Source organism: Columba livia, chromosome 4 (assembly GCF_036013475.1).
Source record: "Columba livia isolate bColLiv1 breed racing homer chromosome 4, bColLiv1.pat.W.v2, whole genome shotgun sequence".
In the NCBI taxonomy this organism is placed as follows: Eukaryota; Metazoa; Chordata; class Aves; order Columbiformes; family Columbidae; genus Columba; species Columba livia.
Window position 1 is genome coordinate 24,793,312 of NC_088605.1, and position 21,031 is coordinate 24,814,342.

At 35.8% G+C, this 21,031-nt stretch overlaps 1 protein-coding gene across 2 annotated transcripts in view; it reads right to left on the minus strand.

Moving 5' to 3' along the window:
- PDS5A (PDS5 cohesin associated factor A) overlaps positions 1-21,031 on the minus strand; it is a 77,163-nt gene that overhangs the window by 29,055 nt on the left and 27,077 nt on the right. For both annotated transcript variants that reach the window (XM_065062617.1, XM_065062615.1), the window contains exons 3-11: positions 15,844-16,047; positions 15,354-15,440; positions 14,455-14,552; positions 13,873-13,999; positions 10,030-10,110; positions 8,445-8,585; positions 7,263-7,378; positions 6,414-6,508; positions 5,418-5,563 (exon numbers count right to left, since the gene is read on the minus strand). In XM_065062617.1, the coding sequence (XP_064918689.1) occupies positions 5,418-5,563; positions 6,414-6,508; positions 7,263-7,378; positions 8,445-8,585; positions 10,030-10,110; positions 13,873-13,999; positions 14,455-14,552; positions 15,354-15,440; positions 15,844-16,047 (1,095 nt within the window). The remainder of the gene's footprint in view (positions 1-5,417; positions 5,564-6,413; positions 6,509-7,262; positions 7,379-8,444; positions 8,586-10,029; positions 10,111-13,872; positions 14,000-14,454; positions 14,553-15,353; positions 15,441-15,843; positions 16,048-21,031) is intronic.

A 21,031-nucleotide genomic window follows, 5' to 3' on the forward strand; every position in this document is an offset into this window, starting at 1 on the left:
CAGATTAGGTATTGTCTGTACAGAGGAATCCAGCACTCCTCTGTGCTGAGCAAAGAAAATCTGGGAGTGAGTCACTATAAAACAGTTAAGTACAGCTTAACATGTATGCCTGAATAAGCACCTTCTTCAGCCAGGATTTGGAAGACTTATCTATCCAGAGACAGACATCAATCAGAGGTGGAAGTTGTCTTTCTCCCCATAGCCCTGCACTGTTTTGGAGGACACTTGTCTAGAAATGGGAGATCCAGAGCTTAGGCCTGGCTAAACCTGCTAGGACTTGAATTCTTAGGCCACTTTCTAGGACAGCAGGAGAGGCCCTTTCTGCTGAAGCCTCGCAGTAACTGCTGTAAGACTCCAGGGATCCAGGAAAAAGCCAGACTACAGCATCCACAGATGGAATTCCCAGGTTCTCATCCTTGCTTTTGGTGGTCACTACTTTGTCCCCTCATGTAAACAGGAAATTCTCATTATTTAATGGACAAGATCTGTAAGCTCTCCTATGCTAACTTCTGGAAGAAATCACACCACAACACTGAGGACTAATTTAGTGTCTCACTGAATGATTCACACGGAAAGCCTCAGAAGAAACTTGTTTTCCCTCACCATATAAAAGAAACGTGTGAAACTCAAACTGGAAGAGATAATTTCTTCCCAAACACACTAGATACCAATTTTGGCCTTGAACTCCAAGGACTGTGCTCAAATCATCTCACCTTATCAAGCATAAACATAGATACTGTAATTCACACTGTGCAGAACTTCGTGGGGCTTGTTTTAATAACACTAAGTGAGATACTGCACATTTAATTTCTTAATAGTTTTACTGAGTGACTTCCTTTTCTTGAGGGGCAAATAAAAGAAAAATCGTGAAGATAATATGGCTTATGTCAGCACAACAGCCTTAGACACCACTAACTGTTGGAGTAAGTTGCATTAAGATGATGGAAATAACGAAATTGTATTTTGTTACATATTTCTTAAATATTAAAACCACAAGTAACAGGTCAAGATGCTAATGACTTTGACAGTATACAGTATAATACTTTGTTTTCACAAAGGAGAACATTTTTTTCTATAAACAGAAGTTATTTTAAACTCCTCTGCAGGAATTTGCTCACACCCATTGGGATCTAAAGCACATTTTAAAGAAAATAAAGGTCTGAAAGAGAAACATTTTCAGAAAACGATTAAAATTTTCTGCATTCCAATATACTCTTCCAATGCAAGTGACAGCTTCATCAAACAGGAAACATGGCAAACCTATTGTCAGAAGATAATGGAGAAGGATTGCAAGAAATTATTCTAGAAAATTTAAGCCTAAAATGAAAGCAGAGTATTTAACAAGGGGTTATAAGGAAAGGAGGTTTGGATTGTCAATAGATTGTTGATCACTGAAATTGCTGTAGAGAGTAGAAGTCAGAGAACACAGAAAAGCATTTCGAGGCAGAAGACGGAAGGCACTGGACAGAATCCCTTTAGAGAACGCTTGGAGACACCATGGGAGCCCATCACTGCACAGGAGATACAGGTAGGAAAAGAAGAGTAGGGTGCTACTGGGAATTACATACATACAGTAGGGTAAAAGATAAATGAAAAATCAAGTTGAACGTAATAATCAGTTTCAAAGGGAGCAGAACACAGCTAACAGAATGACTACCCTGATTTAATTAGCAAAAGAATTTTGACAGTCTTAGCGTCCTTGGTTAGCCAGCATAATCAAACTCCTTCACTGAAGACTGCAAGGCTGAGTTAAAAACCCGTTATTCGAAGTTCAAGATAATCCCTTGCCTGTTGGAATAGTTAACCTATTCTTTCCATAGAGTTAACAACATTAAAATCTTAAAATCCTTCTCCTTCATCTGGAAGAAGCCACAATGTTTTTTAGTACAATCAGAGAAGGAGGAGTTAGAACTAACACACACAGAAAAATGTGTAAAGAGAAATAGGAAATGGGAGTCTGTTCCTATGGCTCCTCATCCTACAGCTTTTGCCTTCCAGCTGGAAGCTTCCAACCGGACCAATAAAAATGGATTTGAAATCCACGGGTTGTGGTTGGGTTTGCTCGAGGTTTGTTTGTTTTTTAAAATAACCTGCAATCATTGTGCAAATGCCCATACAGAGCAAGTTAGCTAAAGACTTTTTTTAGAAAACTAAGTACTGTCCCTTTAGCCAAAAACTTCTACCTGAAAAAAGTTATTTGGCTATCTTTACTAATACTGTACCAGTTAGAATGTGGTCAGGAGACAAAACAAGTCACATAAATGGCATAAGAGCCAGCATAATTTAAAATTTTCTAGATTCCACATTGTTTTATAAAGAAAAAAGAAATGAAATAGCAGATTAGTGTGTTTAAACTATCAGCATTTTATTTCAGCCTGTTAGACAAGTGTTCTTTTTGTAGTAATATCTATACTCATTTGATAGATGATTGCAGGCCTAAACAGAATTGGATGGAGCCAAAGAGATAAATGATCACTTAGGGGTTTGCAGATTCATCCAACAGAAATCTGGCTACAATGGGTAAATGCAATTGGCAAAAGACAATCCAGTTATTTAAAGCAAAAGAATAATTAAAATAGGCATAATGCACTATGTCTGGAACTGGAAAAATCCTACACAGAAAATATAAAAGACAGTTACATGGACATATCAACACCCCTCCACCAACTAGAGAAAAATCCTAAAAAAAAAAAAAAAAAAAGGCAAGCTGAAAGTTTACAAGTCCTTGATATTAATTTTAAAACACTTTGTGTATTTACAAAGACATGCTACATTGTTAAGGTCTACTTCAAGCGCTAAGCATTTGTTGTAGTAATTTCTAGTCAATCCCCAATTTTCATTTTACCACAGGATGTATTCTCATTGAAGCTCTCTCTAGAGATATTTAGAAGAGAAACATCATCTAGAGGTGAAGCTATTTTTCACTGATGAATGCCTGAAAAGGCACCTAACCTTGAAATGTAACACACCATCAAACCTATGACCAGTGTGAAATCACTGAGCCGAATATATTTGGAACATTAAGAAGTACCTCACTAGGTTTAAGGCTACATGAACTGAAAAACCCTAGCTCCACAGAAATTAGTCTTAGAGCTGTACAACCAACTGCCCCTTCCTGATAGCAACATGCTAGAGGAGAAGAGAGATGTGTAGAAAACACAGTAACAATCGTCCCATTCCGACCAGGTGGAAATCCAGTGGGAAGTGGTGCCTATGCTAGAAGATTTTACATCTCATAAATGACTTTCTGGGCATGTGTGTTTAATGGGTGAAAAAGAAGGAAGGTGGTCTTAATGACTCCTGAGAAATGTGCACGGTCAAGCTGCAGGTACAACTAACTGAAGAGCTGCTTTATAATAGTGAACATACTCAAAATCAGTACTTCTCTTTTTGCAAAGATGACAGCCTTTTCTTAAAATCCATTACAGTAAAACTCTCATTTAAAAAGTGGAACATAAAAAAAGCTAAAAATATTTTAAAATCATTAAAGTAACTGCTAGAATGACATAGGTTATAGAAAGGATGCCCCCCATCAAAAGAAACAACAAAAACAAAAATCAGAGCTACATAGCACAGTGAAGTTTGATATTAAAACATCATCCTCCAAAGATCATGAGACCACATCCTAATGAGTGTAAACATGACAAAGTATAAGCTCTGGCAAGTGGAAGGTAAATCCTTGATGAAGCATGGTAGAAGTTTCAGAACCAAATTATTAAAAGCAAACTAATTAAACATCTTCACCAGAGCATACAGAAGCAGGAAGCCTTCTAGACTCTCTTGTAAGGCTGGAAGACAAACGAGATACATTCTGGGAGAAATGTCTGAAGACATTTCTTAAAGTATCATTAAACATTTCAAAAATTAATAAAATCAGCAGTAACAAAATAATTAAGACCAGGTGGTGTCCCATCCATGACTTCTACAGGAATTTAGAAATGATACACCAAATACTATCTATTCTGTTAGTGCAATCTGTCAATGAACAGACTGAACACAGCAAATGTGAAAGAAGCCCAAGGGTCCCAAGAGGAAAAGAACACCATTAACCAGAACTTCTGGTTTGCAATGGGTAAACAGGTTGAAACAAAACATTAACAACAACAAAGAGTAGACACTGCTGAAAAATGAAGTTATGGGAATCAGTCATTACACTTTACATAATGAGAAGTTCCAACAAATTCTCACACCAGAGGATTTTAAAATAAAAATCCTATTGTGAATTAATTATTAATTAAAACATAGGAAACAATGGGTGGAAACAAATGACTGGTTTTCACAATGAAGGAAAAGAGAACTTACTGATGGAGTCAGAAGGAATCCGTGACACTTAAAATATGAAAATTATTTGAAAATGAATTCAGTGTTTATAAAACTTACTGAAGTAGTTAGATCTAACATGATAATGAAGAAATGCAGAAAAAGGTCATGCTACTGAATCGTTACAATATGAAGTGAAAGAAATTCAGATTAAGTCCAAGTTTTCCCATCTGCATTAACTCTGCATGTATAGTTTGGGCAATGTATCATCTAAAATTTTTCAGGGAAGATACTGAAGTCAATATGGCTGTTTTCCAAAATTGTCGGCTTAGGGCTCACAAATAGTGTGAAAGGCAAACAGAATGTCAAAGAATAAGAAAAAAAATCATAAAGTATGTACACAACACGGCACACACCTTGAATACCATGGTTGAATCTGGTCACCTTGGTTCAACAGGGTGTAAAACAACCAGATAAGAACGATAGAAGTGCACAATAATCAATTTGTGTGGAAGTTAATCAGGTGATTCTTTAGCTTGGGAAGTAGAGGAGTGGAGAAGATATGGTATACATATTTAATAATCATAAGTGGGTCAAAGAATATCTATTATTTCACATAATGCAAGACCTATGAGATACCCAGTGAAATCAGACAAGTTTAAAACAAACAAGTGAAATTACTTTTTCCACACATACATTAAACTTGAATTTACTGATGCAGATGCCATGAATGCTTATCAAGTACAAGTAAGTTCAAGAAAGAGCTTGATAAATTCATGGAATAAAGTTCCATTGAAAGCTATGATGAACATGATCAAGCACAAATTGCTGGGAGCCAAAACTGACTGCTATGAGAAGTGAACTGGGCTATAGAGACCTTTGGCCTAAACATATGCAGGAATTCTTATATTCTTACAATATGATTGTGTTCCTCACAAGCCAATGATCTTATTTGCCTGGCAGCACTTGATTGGTGCCTCCATAACATGGAACCTACATAAAGATGTTCTGATAAGAAAATTATTTTTCCCCAGAGCATTCTATTTCATTGTCAAGTCTAGGATTCTCTGCATCTGTGGGTTTTGGTTTCTTTTGTTTTGCCTTTACCAAATTATATTAGACGCAAATATTCCTGAAAATAAAATGTTAACACTTACCCGTTTGTCTAGCGTTCTTTCCCTTACAAAGCCAAGCAGCTGGTCATTGACTAAAGAAAGATCTCTCTTGCCCGCAGTAATAATTGTAACAATTACATCATGTCGAATGGCTTCTTCTGGGTCATGTGATCTAACCTTCAAATATTCTGTTATGATCAGAAACAATGAGAAGCTTGTCTATTTTTATGTAGATATGATGTATTCCAATTTATTAATAATGTTAAAACAATTAGATGTCAGTCACAACCATACAATCTGTTAAACCTGTAACTGCTTACAGGAAACATCTGTTCCATCATTTTCTATGTTAGATATAAAACAATTCTATAATTATAAATATCAGAAGAATATAAAGGGAATAGCTTTTACAATAACCTCATTTGCAACAGGCAACAAAGTGAAATTAAGCTGATTAGAATACCCTGAAAGTAAAGGGCAGGGAGGCGGTGAGAAGAAATAAGAAGAGCAGAGACTCTCATTCCCAAAGAGCTAAGAAGGTAAATAATAACTTAAAAATACTGACAATTGCTGTAGGTTAGCTTGCACCAAAAAAGAACAGTATTTTCAGTTAAGCCTGAAATTCTGCTCGTAGTTAAAATCATGCTGAAGGGAAGGAAGAAACTTAAGTTTAGATCAGCACAATGGCATTTTCTAAACTCAGTGGAGAGGAGTACTGGGGAACACGCTGACTGTTTTTGAAAATAAATCAAGACATTGCACGAACATTTGCTTTGACTTGCCAAAAGTTTCATTAGCATCTGAAATGACTTAAAAACTCATTCTGCAATGGGTCGCTCCTGAAGCGCTCACTCTGACAAAGTCCAGTTTCTAACAAGCAGCACTTGTCTTCAGCACAAAGTAATTACTCAGTAGTTTGCTCTTCCACCCTGCATCAGGCTGGATACATTTTAGAACCACACTGCTATGTACAGAAATAATTACATTCTTCCCTGCTCATTTCTTAAATTATTCTAAACCCCTGTATGAGCATCTCACCAGTGAGGTCTTTTGCTAAGTCTGGATGGTTCATTAAACAATGACTGGCGAATTTCACACTCTCTAATCTCACAGGGACATGGATATCATTGAACCTGGAGGGATAGAAGATGATGAATGTTAATTTTTAATTAGCCTTACAAATCAAGATTATTCTCTATGTAGTAACATGTGTTGATAGTATGTTCCATTAACTATTACAATACTTTTATATGGCAAAATAATACAATAGAAATGTTTTTAATTTATCTCTGTAATGTACGTCATTCAAAGTTTTATGTTATTTCCTGTGAAATTAAGTCAGGACTTAAGATGAATAAGCTATATGCAGATTTGTCCACTGAGTTTTGAACATAATTCTCTATACACTGACAATCATGTGTGTGCATGCGTGTGTGTGTATATATATATATATATATAAAATTATAAAAATATAATTCACCATATAACATATACTATTTGAAAACATTCACTTTTTAAAAAATTATAAATTTCTGTATTTCTTCACTCAAAAAGGTAAATGCCAAATAGAACAGATATAGTTGCAGATACAGCTGAACAGTATGACTTTTCAAACAATGCTGGCATATCTATGGTGTAATTTCTGCTATATATGTAATGTGCTGTCTATCTAGCCTATATTCCCATAGCTGACAGCAATATAGCAGCAGCCCTTCAAGCTTCTTTGTTCTGAAATATAACTGTATGCAATTCTCTACTTCAAAAGAACTTGTTCAAATACAAGCAACCAGTTAAATCCTCTAAAAACACAATGAAAAAATGCAATACTATCAGTAAAATCAGAACAAAAAGAAAAGAAATTCAGAATTCTATCCCAGTTTGTCTCACCGCCCAAGAAAGCACTGCCAAAGAGGACGATTTTGTGTGGCCAGATCAGAATCTTTGGAGCCAAAGAGTTTAGCCAGAAGTCGAACGACAGCCAAACGTTCTTCTCCATCATTGCTCTAAAAACCAAGTATGAAAAAAGGAACTGTAAATCATCATCTGTAATATCTTAATAATTTTTGGCTCCCTTTTCCTTCTGCTTCTATAAGTTAGATTAAAAAGTGAGTTTGAAATAATGTCTGATAACCCTCAGTCTCCCTAATTAGATTATTAAATGAATATGAGTAAAAATACACAAACATCTATTAAGTTAACCTATTACAGCCATTGAATAGACGTCTGTGCTTTCAAAAGTCCATCTCTTTCAGGAATAAAAACCAATGCACAGTACTTAGAATACAATATAAACCTAACAATTACAACAATGAATGATCTTATTTTTGTTTTAAAACATACTTTAAGACATATTTCATTTGTGGGGAAAAGACACCAAGTAAGACATTACAAACAGATGTGCATTAATAAAAGCTATATCTAATTTCACCAAATACCCATTTCTTGGTTATTTTTGTTTGTTGCCACCATACCCTATATGTACATGCACACAGATAAAATTACTTCCCTTGTCCACTTACAACCTTACAAAAGACAAACAGCTTTTTAATTTAAAACCTCAAGCTCCCAAATCAGGATAAATGAACTATTTCCAAGGATCCCAATGAAGTCAGCTGATTTTATTAGATGATTATGACAAATCTGAGAAAATATTTGGAAATACTTCCTCTGTTATTAAAATAAAATTTCACAGAAGAAAATTCTGCAAGTCAATACTGAGGCTGACACACTTGCGTTTCATGAGATAAGGCAACCATAGCCTAATTACTTTACAAATATCAGATACTTAACCCTTGGATTTTATCTACAACTTTTGTATTAGATCATATAAATTTATCATTATAATGATTACATATTTTGTGTGCAGAATACACATTTGCAAGCACAGAAAGCACACAACTGCATACAACTTGCCAGTGTCCTTCCTTTAATATTACATTTACCTTCAAAATAAGGTGATAAATACAAAATTTGTATTCCTCCAGTAGAACAGTTAATAAATCTACAGCTCTGCACTCCTAATATCCACACAACATTTGATTACTTGTCCAAAGCTACATTGTAACCTACCTTCAGCTTGAATTCCAGCTGTGGCATGACAGAGAGCAGCAAGTGAGGATCTATGGCAAAAAGCTCTTGTATCAAGTCAAACACATGTTCTGATAAGTCACTTACTGAAGACTTTCCCAGAACCAGAACCTGGTTAAAAAACTAGAATACAAACAATATTATCTAGCAGATTTTCCTTCATTCATGCAAACACTATTTTTAGAAGTTATTTTAACGTAGTATGTCAATACTTTAATTCTAAAGGACGGTACTCAATGCACAATTTTTTCATTACATCAAAGCATTTCATCCTTACAGTTTTTGCTCAAGCAAATTACAAACAAACATCTTTTATAATTCAGTACTATTACATCCATCAGGATCAACTAATTCACAGTAATTTGATAATTTAAAATATCAATAACCACCTCCCCAGCAAAATTAACAGGTAATACAAGAACTGGTAATTTAAAAGCCATATTCATCCAGCAGAAGTTGAGGAAAAAAAACATAGTGTCCTATTTTTAATTTTCTTATAATTTAAAATCAATTCAAATTGAAGATCATTGAATGCTGAGAAAGAAATTTCTCTACTTTTAATCCACTTTAAAGAATGTCAGATTGCTTTATGATACGTCTTGTGATACTTGATGGTAATGTATCTAGGTTGTTAGCTATCTAACAGAAAAAACCTGAGCAGCCTAAAATATGAATGATTCCTTTTGGATTTGTTAAATTTTAATATGCTTGATATACTTCCTATTAGATACTGTGGCTTAATATTAATATTATTTGAGCAGTGCAAATGCTATGAAGCTATTACACACTTGAATGAGAAAGTACGAAGAATAATATTAAAACCAACTCAAAGGTCACTCTACGCACTTTCCTGTGTCCAAGCTTAAAGCTTCGAGAAACAGGGGAACTGGGAAGTGGTACTTGTTAGTGAGACTCCTTGAGCTTTTCAGTACTTACTGATTAACCTTTTATGAATTTGCATAATTCCCTTTTTAAACTATTCTGACTTTTAAGTATTCTATTGGCTTCAGCAGAATGGACCAGACTACATACCCCTACAAGACTGTAGTAGGTATTTTAATATGTAGACCATACAACACTGACATTCAACAAAATAAATTATAGTAGAAGGAAGCCTTGTAAAAACTCAATTCTTTCAGTCTTTATGACTAAAACAAGTTTAAGATGGAAAAACAGTCTAGTACAGAGCTGGTAGTTTGAAACGCTTCATCCTAAAGTTTGAGATGAAAATGTCCAATTGCTGAACATACGAAGCACTAACAATTCCCTTTGTTGCAGCAGGATTTTTTGGTAGTCATCTGTTTTTACAGACTAGATTTAGGCTTATCCTTAGACTGAGATGGGTAAAAATCAATTTCCTCTTCACTGATTTGAAACAGCTCAAATATTTCTTTAACAAGCAAGCTAATAATATCCTATTTAGAAAATTGTATTCCTGTAGCTACATTACAAAATGTGAGTTTTATAAACAATATTTTTTAAATAAAGAAACAAATCTCCAATAATTCAAGACAGTAACAAGAACACTTGCTACTTGTAGTTAACACGGATTAATTAATTTACATACATTGGCAATACAGGGTTCAATGGTCTGGACGGTCCTTTTCAACAGGACTTTTGCAAGATCAAATGCTTGTTTATTAAGGTTCTGAAATAAAGAAAAAAATATAGAGACAGATTACTTTACTTTCTCTCCCAACCTTAAAAGACTATGACTTTATAAAGGTGTGGTTTACCGCCAATCTGTTTTCGAAGCTAAGTTCAGTTATGTTAATTCCACTTAGAAAAATCTTAAAACTAGTTCTTCACACAAAGAAATCTAACCCAAAACCATAACTTCCTGCACATTATTCTACGACTGTCACTCCAGTTGTTACCTTTAGCATTGCATTCATATCTAGGAAAAGTTTACACATGCAATCACATAAAAAAAAATGTGAAGAAACATTATCACATCTCCATACTTTGATAATTAACGGGCACCAAATTTTGCCCACTGAAAAATCAACTATTCTAATTCACTGTTTAAATGTGGTTTTGTTTTCCCCTCACTTAGTCATTGAAGGTACACCCTGTAGCCAAAGCTCAGCGTTGTCTGGAGAGTAAGACGGCGCTGCCTTCTCCCCAGAGGGCAATGCCCACTCTGGGACACCCGTGGAGAGCACAAGAGCACCTGCACTTGGGCAGGGGGACCTGCAAACTTCCCACAGGCACATTGGATTGCAACAGAACAAATCTGAACAGGGGTTTTGTTACTCTTGAGCAAGATAAGGAATGTAGCTGCACATCTGAAAAATGTGACTGTCCAAATCTGCACAGAATCCAATAAGAAGTATTTCATCTCATCTAGGGATTAATGCAGCTTGGAGGAGGGGGAAAAAAAAAGGTAGGTGGATTAGCTGATTGCCCTGAAAATTACAGATGGCTGCAGACAAAATACAGCTAAAGCCTCAGGATGACTGATTCTTGGAAAGACGGTATTTGGCAAGTCTACATTGGGAATGACTCCCGCATGTTCTTCTAGCTGATGAGATGACAAACCAAAAGACAATTCATCAAATGATAGTAAAGAGAATCAAATGGCCAAAGGCCGAAACAAATATCTCCTCAGTTACCACAGTACTAAATGGATGTCTCATTATAGACAGATATGTATAAACTCTTCTCAAATTCAAAACAAAACAGTTTCTCTCCAAACCAGAAAACGATTAAACTCTAGTTGGCAGGTATGTCTGTACTAAGCTAAAGGACTGCCAAACTCATAGAAAATATATTTTATTTGTATCTTCAATACAGCTTCAAACATTTATTGCAATGAAGTTTTATTGTTTATTTGTTTGGGTTGGGTTTTTTTCCCTAGACAGGCTCACCAGAGCTAAAAAAAAACAAAACCCAAAACCACAAAACAAACAAAAAACAAACCACCCAAACAAAAAACAAAAACAAAAAACCAACACAACAACAAACACCAAAACGGCCTATAAAATACATCTATAATGACAAAATAAAGAACTATTAATAAATAATAAATAAACGATCAGACTGTTAGGAGAAAAAAAAACCTTGAAGGTCTGGATTGCCCATTCTGTAGAGGATGCAGAAGAAAATCAAGATTTTTAATACATGAAACATATGCCTTTAAGGGATAATCTTGATAGTAAGAGTGTGAAGAAAACTATTAACTCAGTAGTCCTGGTTTTAAAGTTGATAAAAAGAATTACAGTTTGATGCCACAGGTGTTCTGAACAAAAGGTGACATACCTTACCGCTATTGAAAACCTGGACTTACTAGAGGAGAGCCACATTAGCACACACAGAGAGAGAACAACGTATGGTAAAGCCATTTAACCGGTAATGGATTTACAAATTAATGTAATTTAGATGCTGAGGTAGACTTTACTTCATGTCTAGGTACCAGTACATTTCACATTTTTATTGCAGAATTGTGTTACACAATGTAAGAAAATCTAAAGCAAACAAAAACACAACTCACAAAAAAGCTCAAGAAAGTAAAGAATACGTTATCCAAAATACATATTTCAGCTCCTTTACAAAGATGAACTTCCATTAAATGTAACAGTCTAGCCACACCGATATTTCTATTGTGTCGTAGCAGAGAATAACTAGTATTCAATTGCTTTGCACAGGCACAAAACTATTGTTGTTACATTTTCTCTAAAATAAAATAAACTGTGCTTTTCAAGCTATGGTGCTTCTGATTTCCACACCTAAGGACAAACAATTAATATAATCAGAATTTCCTAGGAGATCTGTTCATAAAAAGAGAACATAATTACCGCGGTAAAACTCTGCTAGGCAGAGCAGACAAAAGAACTTTCCGGGGTTTTGTGTGTGTCGTATTTTTAAACACTACCACGGTAAAGCAGTAGTTTAAAGTCTGTTGTTACAGGAAACAAGTTAAAACAGACCAAAATACTGACCAAAGTACGATAGTGAGCACTGACCACAGCGTATTATTTTCTCAGTCATGATGGTCAAGAGCCAGTAAGGACTGGCCACCACTCTAGAGGCCAACATACTAAATATGCAGTACGACCCAATATTTATACTCAGTTCACCCCCCTCTTGTCAAAGCCTTGGCTTGAGAATTTCTTTCACTAGGCAAAATGAATATGATTAAGCTAACTACGTTAATGCTAAAGGATCTTATTCTCTTTTACTTGGCCTACACCAAGTAGCCACAACACACTGTTCAGCTGTACAAGGTTTAGTCAGTCTTTGCACTCTCAGAGTAATGTCCACCATTGTTAACAGCCTGAGCCAGCACCCGACACGTACATCTCCACTCCTCTATTTCCACTCCAGATATCTACTGCCTATAATTGATTAGAGACAACTTTAAAAGAACAGCATATTTTCAAAAGGACTCTTTTTCTGTTCTTCTGAGAGGCCTCCCTTCCTGTTAGCAGTTTTAATAAGACACCATCTCATTGCTGTCAATAAAAATGAGTTCATAGAACGATATTCACATCTCATGGTCGTGACAGAAGGAATGCAAACTGATCTCAGATGATAGATACACATACCTGGTAATCAGAGTATAGTTCACTTACTGTAGCTCATAACTGAAACTTACTGTTCTACATACATTTTTCAGTAAGAAGCACCAGTGTCTTAGCAAGGGAATTTTCTTAGTCAATGCAAGGCAACACCAGCCTGCATCTCACTTCTTGTGATTTCACAGCTAAGGGAGTTGTGTTTATTCTCCTTTCAACTTTATTTAGCTGTTACAGCAACGGTACTTCAAAAGCTCAACTGCAGACCCAGTGACCAGACAGTCAGTCACACAATGAAACCAGAAGGGTGGCATCAGTGACAGTTCATGAAGCTGTCCGTAAAGGAGGAGTCTCTGAAAAACCTGCCCAAGTAGCTGTGTAGATGGGCTAAGACAACACCAGCGTGACAGTGACCACCTGCTAGGAGGGGCTCCCCTAAGAGCCCTCTGGGAAGAAGGGCGTCACTTACAGTGAGTTAAAGAGATGCTGAACTCTGCAAAGGGCAGAAAGATTGTGGAACTCATGAAAGAATATGGAGCACTAAAAGCAACCAACTAATTAAAACCAAAACAAAACACAAAAAACAAACCCCAACCAACAACCCACAACCCTGAAGATACGTTCTCCTATTACATTTGCTTGAAAATACTTTATTACTGTTTCAGTACAGAGTTCCTGAGGTGACAAGTACTTGATACCAAACAATCTAGACACAGCTAATGAACAGCAACAACTAATTCCCAAAGGATATTTCCAATCTACTGTTACAAGGCTGGGGAGGAAAAAAAAGAAAGCAGATATGATGGCTAAAATGTGTGGAGAGATAAACAAGCAAAAAGTAAAAAGAATTATTGTTATAACGATATACGACTATAGTATTTTGCTTTGCAAACCTTGTGTGCAGGAATGAGGTTAATCAAAATGGAGTCCAGCAGCTCCTGAGTTACTCCATCGCCTTCCATGATGATAGAACTCATCAAATCCAGCATATGCATTTGTACCTTCTGGTTGTGGCTATTACTAAGAAGATAAAAGAATATTAGCAATACTAAATTTTCAGACCCTGACAAACAGTAACAGTACTGTTAAGAAACAATGTCTACTGCTGCCCAGCTTCCCTTAGAGTGTCCACATCTCAAAACTATTTTATGTGCCTTTCCTCTCTTATAGAAAGCTTCAAAAACCTAGAACACTCTAGCTTTGCTCTAAGAAGTGAAACAAAACAAAAAAGAAGAAAACAACAACCATGGAAATACAAATGAGTCAGAATGAAGTACACTGTTGTAGCACATGCAAGAGATTTTAAAACACATCACCCTCCATGTTCTCAGTAATTCACACTCATTTGCTCTCCCTGTATCCGCTTGTTTGGAACAACATGCTCTATTTAGACATATCTATTTGTAGACTATGCCAGGATTCAGTCTACCCCAAAACTGATAATATTTTAATATAATTGAAGCAACGCAACTTACTTGATAACTGAAAAAAGAGTCCTAAAAAGCTGAATAAAAATTTCATTGCAATCTTCCAACTCAAAGCAGATGTTGTAAGATTTAACCCAAGCTAAATTCTAAAACAGAAATAGGATATTTAGGATATTACAACCTCACATTAAGTCACATAAATATAATCACGTTAGTTACATTTTTTTCTGTTTAAGGAAAAATATTATACAACAGATTGTACACCCTTTGGGGAAAGAGACTGGATATTTGCTTTGTATATGAAGAGCTCTTAAATCAAAGGAGCTTTGCAACATATATCCAGGAAAAAACTAAATATAGAATAATCTCATTTCGTATGTATAAAAGCAGACTGACAGAAACTGTTAACAAGTCCATGTTTTTAAACTTCTTTCTTCATGCTGTGAAACAATACAGTTTTAAACATCAATAAAAGGTTTACAAACAAGATACTCTTTCTAAATGTATACTAATAAAACCCCTTCGCTCCTTCTCAAAAGTATGTTTCTCTAATGTTTTTAAACCAAAATCTTACATTCCTTCTCCCATCACCAATATAAGCAGATTTGCATTTTAATCAGCATTTGAAATTCTCTCTTGATGAGCTAATATAACCTTAAGGGTGCATGATAAGAAAAACAATGTATAGAATTGTAAGACAAAGGCTAAGTGTTAATAAATACCAATCATTTTAACGTGTCAACAACTACAGGCTGCATGAACTCATTAAATGCAAACAGAATTGTAACTGCTAAAAGAAGCAATTAATTGAACTTTAATGAGTCTGGCACGATTTACAGAATCAAAGAAATTTCCCAGGCATATCGGCACATCTGGAGAAAGACTGATTACACTTCTTAGGCTTACAGAGCAAATACCATCACTGAAAGTTACAGTTATTGTGTTACCTCTAACAAGTAAAAGTATCTGTTAAATTGAGGGCTCTTCGTGTCCTCCAAGCCTTTTAATTGTCTTGTAATAAACAAGAATATGTCCTGTCAAAAAACAAGAAAGTGTTTACAAGCTTGAATCAGCAGAGAATAAAAATACAACCCTTTAGTAGTGACATCTACACACATTTACAAATTCATAATATGAGAACATCAAATGGTCTTTTCTAGGCACTGACAGAAAGCTATCCCCAACACAGATACTGGCTGTCCAGCATTCCTTTACACATCTCTGGCCCTTAAAGTACTACACTGACTCACAGGACTAAAGCAACATCTCTTTAATAAAACTGAACATCAGTATAAGTATGAGTAAAACAAAACAAGTGGGGTTTTTTTGTTTGTTTGTTTGTTTGGTTTTTTTTAAGAGTGGTGGTGGCTTTTTTTTTTTCCCCTCAGTAAGAGAATGAAGTAAGAAGAAAGCCTTTATTTCATAAAGCTTTTTTACCTTAAGTTTGTCATGGGAAGTATATGGAGCTTCAGGAGCATAGATACGAAAAATATCAGCCAAACAACATGCTACAAGGAGGCGCACATCTTTATTGGGATTCCTGAGGAAGAATTCAGACGCAAGGTGCAAGGCTAATGGGAGATACTGCTGCTTCTCATCCTCCGAGTCCTGGTCCATATCCATGAAGGTTTTTACCACCATCTGAAAAACACAGGAAAAAAACATTGGAGTGCTTTTTAATTTTATTCCTAATTACTAAAAAATACTTTCTCAAAGGATGGAATGCTGTCAATATGTGCTCCACTGCATAATCACAGTACTACAACTTTTTCGTTAGGAAAAACATCAGAAAAAGGGAAATGTTAATCCAATACTTAAAGGCTTATTGAACTCAGTATTTTAAAATAAGACACTAAAAAACGCTTCGCAGCTCTGCTTACTTTGCCAATCTTAACACACCGGTGAGGTTGGAGATGGCAGCACCTCCTCATCAGAGCAGTCGCAGACCTCTTCAAAGGGAGGACTTGCCTCAGTATGGACAGTACGAGGGGCTGCAAGCCAGCTGGCCTGATGTATAAGCCACAGTATAATGCAGCTGCTTTTAAGAGCTATGCCAAGACTTGAGAGGAGCCTAAGAAGTGAGTCTTGTGCTCTGCCTGTATCAAGGCACAGAACTCAAGAACTATTTTACACAGGCACAATCCTTTTAGCTGGTTTAAATTAGCTAGATACCAGGTAAAAATTTAAGGCCTCATGTACAAAATACCTGATGTTACAGATCTGTTCTCTGCATACTGAAAATTGTGTCTATAGCCTTATCTATATAACAAAAAATATCAACTTTGTAGTTTCCTTGTTTCTTCTGGTGCAGCTAAGAACTACTAATTCCTATGAAATGCCACCAAAATTGTTTATTTTTAATTACTGTAGAACCCCAGTTAACTGAAGGATCTCAACATAATGATTTGGCAGAACTGAAAGCGAAGCTTCAGTTGGAAGAAATAAAAGGTTGCAGGTTTAACTTCTGGAATAGGGTTTGTTGAAGGATGAGGACGGCTTCTAGGATGGCAGGACAGAACTGGGATGTGTGCCACAGATTCTTAGTCTGACCTTAGTCAAATCGGTCTTTGCATCCCATTTCTCCATGTCACTTGAGCATCCTTTGAGGTACAATTGTGAAGGCCAGCCATATTGCATACCAGTAGCACACCCATTACAAACACATTAAAGAGACATAAGAGACAACATGAAATGATAAAACTTAATGGTCAAATTCACCTCGAGAATATTAAAAGTAGAGCACAAGAGGAGACTGAGCTCACACAGCTAATAAAAACATCCCTTACCGCAATTCTTCTGTTATGATGTCATTCAAATTATACTAAACTTGTTCCTCCATTATTAAACTTGCCCCTGCTTCCAACATGGAAACACTGTCTTTCAGCTTTACCTTCTCCCTGAGTTTCGGAACCCAGTTTTAAACTCAGTAGATCTTATAAATTAAAACAAAAGTTGGACAGCAACTTTTCCTATAGTACATTATTTAAAACTCCTCCTCTATTTCTATAAATATACATTTCTATAAATATACATTCCTTCATGAAGCAACTTATAGAGAAAAAAAAAAAAAAAAAAAAGAAGAAAGAAACAGAGAAAAAGAAAAACAGACGACATACCAACTAAATAAAAAAGAACTTTACAGCCCCAGCCCACAAAAGTCCAAATTCTACCTGCACTGGCCTGTTTCCCTAAAAATATTCTTAAGCTGTATTTTGAAACATTAGCTGAAAGGATGAAAACATCTGAATACTGACAGTACAGGCCTGTCTGTTACAGTACGACACATCACCTGTCCTTCCCAGATACTGGAATTGAAAAAATAGATTACATAGTTCTCAAAACTTACCAGGTTCTTTCAATAAGGAAGATTTTAAAAAACTACAACCAACCAACTAGCAACAGCACAAAAAAAAAAACCCCACACAAAACAAACAATCAAAAAACCAAACCCAAACAAATTAACACCACCACTTAACCAAAAACCAACCTGATGCAAAACCCAAAAAACCCACACCCCACTCTCTCTGCTGGTGACAGGACAGAGAACAATGGTCTTGACTTGCAGCGTGGGATTCAGATTACTACTACTGAAGGCTTTAGGAACAGGGCAGAAAGGACTTAAACATCTGTGGATCCTGCCCTGGAGACTGACAATAAACTGTCTCTGTACCATATAAACTCATCCCACTAAAGTTCCTTCCAGTCTTTTAACTCATTTTATAGATAACCTATATGAGTGACGTTTTGATCTTCCACATAAACCCAATCTCCTTTCTCCCTATTCGTATCACAAGCTTCCTAACCAGAATACCCTCCTATATTAAGAGCTCTCTTTGGGTTCTCATATTCATATGACAATATGCATAAATCTTGCATATATCCCTTCTCTGCCATGTCAAAAACACACAAGGTAAGGCAGCATAGTGCTATGAGAACTCACACAGCATTCCCATTTGGTAACAAAATGTTAGGATATTCTGGGATTAAAGCAATGAAACTAGTCTTTGGCACCATCTTGCCTGTTTGAAAACACACCACCCTTACAAATTCTCCTATGTTGCCCTTGTATTCAAAAGGAACTGCCAGCAAATGTCCATAAAACCTCATTCTATTTCCCTGCAAAGCACTCCTTGGTATTTCTTCTCTATTGCAAACCAACACTTGGGCAGTAATCAGGTCATTGGCAAGCTGCAACTGCTATTTACTACACTGATTAATGTTGCCTCCATTGTTTCTTTATGGTCCCATATCTGCTTGTATTTGTGTGTTGTCTTTTGTTTTATAATAAAGTATTCGGTGCATGACGTTCTGCTTAGAGCACGCACAAGAAGTGAACAGAATACTCTCTTGGTCTTTATCTACGATTCCAGATACCAAAGCAATACAAATAATGAATAAAATGTATGGGGTACAGAAAATATATAATATAATGCAAATAATGAAAGTAACATATAGACAAACTACAGAGGGCTATACCGCAGTTAAAAGCAAGATGTAAATTCTTGCTAGTGGCAAGACACATACAAGATTTTGGGAAAAGGGAATTAATAAAGACTTGCATTTAAGTACAATCCATACATTTGTAGGACTGTCATCACAGTTCAACAAAATAATTATACACATTTCTTCAATATACGCAATTAACTACACCTAAAATCCTATGGCCTGGGAGTAATCTCTGCTATAGCCAAGCAACTGCTGGCACTGATTAAGGTATTACACAAGAGAATTATTTCCAAATGCCCGCTAATCTCCATAGGAAATCAACTGTTAAAAAAAAATTAAAAGCAGACATTAAATTCAATATATGCTTGCATCTTCACACTCATTAGAAACCCAAGATTTCAAAATTTCACCAGTTACAGGACTGGCACTCCTGCTCTCTAGCACAACTGAAAAAAGTAGTTATCAAGCAACTATCAAGAGAGCAACTTAAGTCTTCAGATGTGCGAGACACTGTATGTTTGATGACATCACTTAATAGAACCGCATATCCTGAAGTACAACACCCGGATCAACAGCAGTTCCATGCTCTCCTGGGGCACTCCCGTCTTTCTCTCCACAGCCATCATCGTCTTGTTTCCTCTACGACAGGAATCACCTTCCCTTCCTCCCCCCCATTTACAGCATGTCTAATGGACAGTCTTGGTCTAGGACTACAGCTCACAAATACGTCCACAATACAAAGAAACAAAATGACAACAATACAAAGAAATGAAATGACAATATACTGCAAGTTCTTTTCTGTGTTTAGGTCTGACAAAGAAAAGTTACTTCTAATCGCCTGGGATCAACGGCATCAACAGAAATATTAACATGTAAAGTTAGGCATACTTATCCTGCCCTTGCCAAAAACTCTTTCTAAAATTTTATTGTAGTCATAGTTCTTGTAAAGAACTGCTCATAACCGGTTCAGAAAGGTTTTCATAGGTATAATTTCCTAGCCATACCACTGCAATACAGGTATTGTGACACCTAGAAAATAAATTTATTAGAAGAGCAAAACTGAAAACCTGAAATATACAGAAGACTAAAGGTCAAAATAATTTAAAGGTTTAAATTGTTTTTAAACCCAAATTAGAAACCACTCATATAACTAGTGATATACATAAACACAACAATGAAGGCATATGACAAAGCAAGTAAGCACAAGAAAATTCAAGGCTGTGGTTCATACTTTGTTAAAGCAAATTACATTGAAGGTATCATCTGATCCATCCTAACTACCCTTGTTCTAATTGAAAAAAAAAAGCCACAAACAAAACCCCACTTCAATTCCTCTTTTTATTACAGTTTTCATTTTAGGTCTAAAAGGAATCTCGACTTCCCAAAGTTTTGATTCAACCCTATATAAATATTTCTCTAGCAGAATGAAGTAGTTATTTCACAGTTGAGTATTAATTATTGTATTATCATGCTAAGTCAGTTTTTATTCCAGGAAAAAGTGATTAAACTGTAGTAGGAACTCACTACTTTTTCAAATTACAGTACTATTGTCTAACTGAAGTCTTGCTGTACAGTTCATTTATATAAAACACTACAGACTCAGTAGCTTCCACCACAGAAAATTCTTACTACCCTCTGTGCAAAAAGCAGAAGACAAACCAGTATTATTTAAAAACATTAATATAACATCACTCATTTTTTTCTCAAACAATTAAGCACTCGATTTGAACACTAATTGCTAGCAAATGTAAACAAAATACAGTTATTGACATTTACATTCATTCTGCATTGGTTTTGATTTAACACATCTCCATTAAGTTATCACATATTGGTACTGTAGTTACCTTGCAGAAATAAAAGCGTTAAAACTATTCTAGAAATTTTTGTTATTGCCATTTTACCACAGTACCCTGAAACTCTAATTATCAAACCAAGATTTCACTCTCCCAGGCTCTGCAAACACACAAGTGAAATTATCGTAGCATTCGAGATGGTACAGAAATGCAAACATCTTCACTCAAATTAGCAAGAACAACAGTTAAATTGAGACTGCTAAGTCAGTCTTGTCACATTATGAACATATTGAAACTTGAAGACTGCATGAAAACACACCCTACGCAAGCCAGTCACTCGGGGCTACCCTTTCACCCGCTGGAGAGAAATGCACAGACCACGACCG